Source organism: Alligator sinensis, unplaced genomic scaffold (assembly GCF_000455745.1).
Source record: "Alligator sinensis unplaced genomic scaffold, ASM45574v1 scaffold1277_2, whole genome shotgun sequence".
Lineage (NCBI taxonomy): Eukaryota > Metazoa > Chordata > Crocodylia > Alligatoridae > Alligator > Alligator sinensis.
In genome coordinates this window covers 434,717-440,525 of record NW_005843023.1, presented here as the reverse complement: position 1 = coordinate 440,525, position 5,809 = coordinate 434,717, and the positions used below count along the sequence as shown (strand labels likewise).

Below are 5,809 nucleotides of genomic sequence, written 5' to 3'. Positions count from 1 at the left end.
CCTGCCACTGCTGCCAGCAGCAGTTGTGGGTGGTCACTGATCCTTGGTTGGCACTCGCCACCTTTCCCCCACCTCCACCACCGACAGTGCCAGTGGCAGCAGTGGGAGCTCCCCCGCCTACCACCGCTGTGCTTCCACCGCCACTGTGCCCCCCCTCCAGCTGCCAGGGTCATGAGTTATTCATGAACCAGTTTCTGATCACTTAAACCAGTTTATGTGTAATGTCTGTCCATAGCCTAAAGCTGAGCATAGTGGAGCCAGATAGAATAAACTGCAGCCCTGGTTCAGGAAAGCACTTGAGCACAAGTTTGTCTTTTAGCATAATTTTGGATGCTTCTCTGAATCAAGATGATAGTTGCTTGCACCTTCAGCTGAAATAAATCAGTTTTTAAAGCCAGAGTCTATGAAGCTAACCAGTCTATACCAGACAGGCCCATCCAGGCTGCTGTGCGGGATCTGGACTATTTGTGAATTAAGCTGAATATTTAGGTAACATCTGATTAGCACTGATTAGCAGCACAGTTAATATACACTAACTTCTCATTATATTAATTAAATCCTATAGTTGCTAATTAGCTTGGGAACATGTGAAAAAGTAATTTTTCTAAGTCTGTTTCTAATTAACTTGATCTCCTCCATTTCTTTTTTTTGGAAATTTATTTCTTTAATTACGATGTTATTTTTATACCCAGAACCTCTTAAAGTGAAAAGCGATTTGTTGTTTTACAGCCTGGTAATTGTGCATTTCTTTGTGTTTTCCTCCTAATTATGGGCTTATATTACAATGTATGCCAAGACTGGTGATTCTGAAAGGAGGCCATTGAATTCAGAGTGCCTTTGCAGTTTTGGTTCCTGTTTTCCTGAAAAGAGACCCAAGAATCTTAACAATATAGATACTGTACATGCTGGCTTATAGCTCATAAGAAATCCATACAGTTTTGAAAGCTGTGCCAAAACCCCTTGAATTCAGTATGAGCCTTTTCATTGCTGTCATTTTGAGCAGGCATTTATGAAATGTGTAGATGACTCTCACTTTCCTCTTCATAGGGTCTTACAAAAGGCACTTACACAGGAAATTAAAACAGAAAAACTGGGTCAGTTGTGTGAAATCCCTGACTCCCATTTTGCTGTGTTTCCATCTCAATACAGTTAATTTTCCAGCTCAGCAACATTTGGCGAGGGTGCTCAGGGTTAAGGAGCAGACTGAATTAGCACAGAAGAAATGTATAATGTGGAAAGGTGCACTTGTTAAGGGGAGGTCTGGCATGCTCATTTTCCTACCATCCAATGTTTTTCTGCAGTGTTGTTTACCTAAAGTTTCTTCAATGTAGCGTAACATCTTTACCTCAGAGTGTGGATGCTTTATGTACAGAGATCAGTAATATAGAAATAGATGCACATCTAGAGTGGAGCATCTGTTTCTAGTTTGGGACAGGAAGCAAAAAAGAATCCTGTAGCTGACTGGAATGATGGGAAGAATTCAGAGGGGTGGGTACAGGCCCTGATCCAGCAAAGGATTTGATCCTGAGTTTCCTTGGAGTTTGCAGATGATGGTGCCTCCAACTCCTGGTAATTCTTCAGGTTCCTTCTCCTCCCAGATCAGCTTTTTATGGGGGCCTTGCACTGAAAGCCAGGCCTCTACAGTGGGATGCACTGAGCTGAAACTCACTGAGTGCCAATCCGTTCTGGGGGCTTCTGACCAACCAAGGAAATAACTTGGTCCCTGATGTACTGACCCAGATGAGATTGCCTCATAATACCTTTATTTGTCTAGCAATATTACGTTCTTTTTCAAATGCTTTGGCACAGAGCTTGGCTGGGGGGAGCTGAAGAACTTGTAGTTTAAAGTACTATTTTCTCTGTGTAAGACAATAGCAAAATATTTACATTTTCTGCCAAGTGGGAACTTCACAGGTTTCAAAGGTGCATTACTGGCAAATCCATTGGGCTATGTTCTTGGGTGGTGGAGCTGTGCCAGTTAACACCAGCTCAGGATTGGGCCCACCAGGTCTCCTATGCAAAGGTAGGGACAAAAAGCAGATGTGTTTTTCCCAACAGATAGGCAGTCTGTTTGCAGTGTGTGGTTGGCAGTGTCAGTTGACTGTCTCAGAAAGTGCATCTCACTTTGCATTGTTTGTTTGGCACAGAAGTCAGCTTGTAGTAGTACTGTAAAACTGCTGCAAACTCCCCCTAGGGCCTTGCCAACAAAGGTGTGTATCAGTGGCAAGTTCAGTAAATAAAATATTTAAATAAATCTGTACGTATTGGCAGCTCTTGTTAGAGGGGCATGCATGCCCAAGGTACCAAGTATTATAGGTTTACTGAGCATACAGTCATAATTGGTGGCTTCCTCAGAGTCTCTCTAGTTCCCAGTATTTGGTGGGGTTTTGTTTTATTTTTATAATTGTGCCTTCTCTCCAACCAATTTTTGGGATGAAATTCAGCCATCAAACTAAGGGCCATGGCTTTGACTCTGGTATTATCAGTAGCACTATAGTTGTTCTTCATGAAGCTGGGCAATTGCAGAGTGGCCATGTTGGGAAACATTATAACCTGCTACAACACCAAAAACAGCCTGGAGAATGGGACAGTGGCTTGGGCTCTGAGTCTGTGACTTCTTGGATCAGTGGTTACAGTGTTCATGCCCCCTACCTATTTCAGCCTATAGGCTGGCTCAGTAGCCCCACTCCCTGCTTCCCCACAGAGTCCAGTGCTGGGCTTCCCCAGTGTGAGTGCAGGAGCTGCGGGCATGCGGCATAGAGCCCCTGCGATAGAGGCTGCTGGGCAGGCTGCACTCCTCCCCTGCCCCCTGTGCAGAGCTGGCTGGAGCCATGCCCCGCTGGGCTCCAGACCCTGCGCAGGGCACAAGTGAAGAGGTTGGAGAACAGTTGAACCACCTACAGCAAGGGCTGCAAGCTTCCATCACTCTGTTCAAGCAGCATGTGAAACATTATGTAATCCTTCTACCTTTCATTTAAACAGGGAAAACCAGAATCTGGAAGTGGAAAAAGCCAATCCCTCATCTACAATGAGCTCTGGTAAGTCAAGGCCCCTCTCCTCTTTCCCCCACAAATCTGCCTTTTACCACCAGGAATCTTTTGGTCTGATGCTTTTTGATTCTTTGCCTGCTCTTTACACTTCGCATGGGATTAGAAGTCCTCTGAATGCTCAGGCAGTGTCTCTGAATCTGCTGTTCCAGTGAGGAATCTAACTCTTGGGAGAGCCCCAAGGAGTTTTCATGACCTGATTGAAAGTTCTGTCATTTCTCCCTCTTCCCCTCAGCCAGTCTGCTGGAAAAACTCATTAAAAAGGGCCAGATCCCTAGGTGGTGTAAATCAGCGTAGATTCTTTGACTTAATGGGAGTCGGGCTGGTTTGCACAAGCCAAGGATCTCAGTAGGTTTGAAACTCTCCACCTCCTGTGGGCTTGGGACTTTTTGCTCCATTGAGCTGAAACCCAGATTCACAATGAGTTTCATTCAGGTCTAAAACTCAGCTGGTGTGAACAAGTAAAATTACTCACAAAACCCTGTGAACCAAAACCATTGAATTTTGTTCAGTTATATTGAACCAACCTGTTTAGGACCTATTGGGTTCCCCTACCCTGGAACAGCTTTAGGCGTAGGGGTAATACTTGACACCATTGACTGGCACGTCATGGCACTCTTGTGGAGTAGTAATGGGCACCTGGACACCCCTGTGATCTCTAGAGCAGTGGTTCTCAAACTTTTTTTTTCACAGACTACTTGAAAATTGCCGAGGGTTTTGGAGGACCACTTAAACTTTTTTTTTTTGTTCTATAAATCAAAGTGCACAACTCATATTTGAATATCAATAGTCTTTCCTTACAAGTACAGATATTTTGATTGTTCTGCAACCCTTCTGTGGACCACCTGAATGCGGCTTGTGGACCAGTGGTGGTCTGTGGACCAGTTTGAGAACCTCTGCTCTAGAGGGTTCATTCAAGTGTGACTGCCTGATAGATAGTAATTTAGGGTATGTACATTTTTATGGAAGAATCCCTAATCAGAGTTGGATTTCTGTCATGGTAGGTGCTCCACAAACAGATGGAGACAGTCCCTGCCTCAAAGGGTGTACAAGGTAAATAGGCAAGGCAAACAAAGGATGAGAGGGGAAACAGAGCATAAGGAATTCCTGTTCCCAGATCCAGTGATCAGATCATCTTAGACGTATGGCAAGCATAAACCAAATCACTTCCTTTGCTGCATGATAGCAGATACCCACCCTCTAGCATCAGAGTCTGGAACTAATTTTGATCCATGCTGTCCTTTTGTTATCGAGGATGGCATATCACGGGCAGAGATGTGGGTTTTCCGGAAAATTTTCCAATGCCCTAAATAGAGTGCGATCTGATTTAGCATGTTTACTTGACTTATATTTAGTAAACAAAACTAAAAAAGTACTCCCGTGTTAATTTAATGTCTCAATAGCCACAAGTATTTGAACTGAAATATTTGATTAGGAAAAAAAATTAAATACTAAACACTACTAATTAGTTCCATTTCAGAATCAGGTTGAGGCAAATCTGATTCGGAACTACTTGAACCACATTCTCTTTTGCTAAAGGATGGTTTTACCAATGAGTCTATGGGCAAGGTCAGCTTATCATCACGCTTTATCTTTACTAATTGTGCTTCTGACTGATTCTCCAGAAGCAAGAGATTTTGAGAAATAGAAACAGGCTTAGCGGTGCATTCATTTGTTAGTCTATTCCTCTTTTTTGTCTTGATTGAGCTGAAAGCCTTCCAGTTCTGTCAGCAAGAAGCTGCTCTTGGTGGAATGCTTAGGATGCATAGTAGGCCTGTGCAAAGCAGCTAGTATTTGCTTCAGGTTTGGATTTGGCCGATTTGGGGGTGTGAGAGGGGAGGCAACAGCCCTCCCCCCCCCCAAACACATCCCAAGACCTCGTCCGATGAACTGCGGTACTCACCACAGGGACTAAGACGAGCGGCAGCTGTGGAGAAACACCGATGCAGACTCAGCAGTTCTGGAGCTGCCTGAGCGTTCAAATCAGCAAGCGGGGCTTCTGAAAAGCATGGGCAGCTGGAGAGGCAGTCAGCTGACCAGGGAGCCCCCATGCCTGCTAGGAGTGAAGAGACAGATGAATTCCCTTCCCCACCCCAGGAGGCCAAGGGGGTCCTGGGAGATGGAATCCCAGGTGCCCATTGGCAGACGTCGAACACCTTTTCAGTTAAAGATGTCTTAAGTTACAGTCAGCCCAGGCTGGGGCAGGTTTAGTTGCCTGAAAGCTGGTCCGAACACAAGGGATCGACTCGAGAGGGATTGACAACCAGAAAGATCTGACGCAGGTTGAGGCAGGTAACGTGGATGAGGTGAGATCATCCTGGGGAAGGCTACAGGGAGCAGTGTTTTCCCAGGCTGTGGATGTGGTAAGGGTGGGGTAAAGGGGAGGTTTGGAGCCCCATGAAGAAAAGACCAGGGTCAAGAACCATTTGGGGCTACTGACAGGGAACTGCCTCTCCATCAACCAACATCAAAGATGTGGCAGGTGAGTAGGAGCAGTGTCCAAACCATCTAGGTGGCACCAGAGCCCGGTCTAACCCTGACATTGCTAGGGAACAAGGGGCAGAAAGGGGCCAAAGTCTTATAACCTAGCAGCGACAGGGGGGTAGTGATTCAATTTGGTGATTCAAATCACTCTCCCAAATCGATTGGGCCGAATCTGATTAGGAGATTCAGCTGCTGCCAAATCTCCGAATTGCCCAGGCCCATCCCCTGCCTGCCCCAGGTCCCAGCACTTTGAAGAAAAAAAAAAGGCCACAACTCAC

The 5,809-nt window shown here is 45.4% G+C and overlaps 1 protein-coding gene across 35 annotated transcripts in view; it reads left to right on the top strand.

Annotated features, from left to right (window-relative positions):
• SORBS1 (sorbin and SH3 domain containing 1) overlaps positions 1-5,809 on the top strand; it is a 112,350-nt gene that overhangs the window by 9,500 nt on the left and 97,041 nt on the right. For 34 of the 35 annotated variants that reach the window (XM_025193184.1, XM_025193171.1, XM_025193166.1 and 31 more), the window contains exon 2: positions 2,983-3,038. In XM_025193184.1, the coding sequence (XP_025048969.1) occupies positions 2,983-3,038 (56 nt within the window). Of the gene's footprint in view, positions 1-2,980; positions 3,039-5,809 lie in introns of those variants that run through there. The other variant, XM_025193163.1, reaches the window with a different exon arrangement.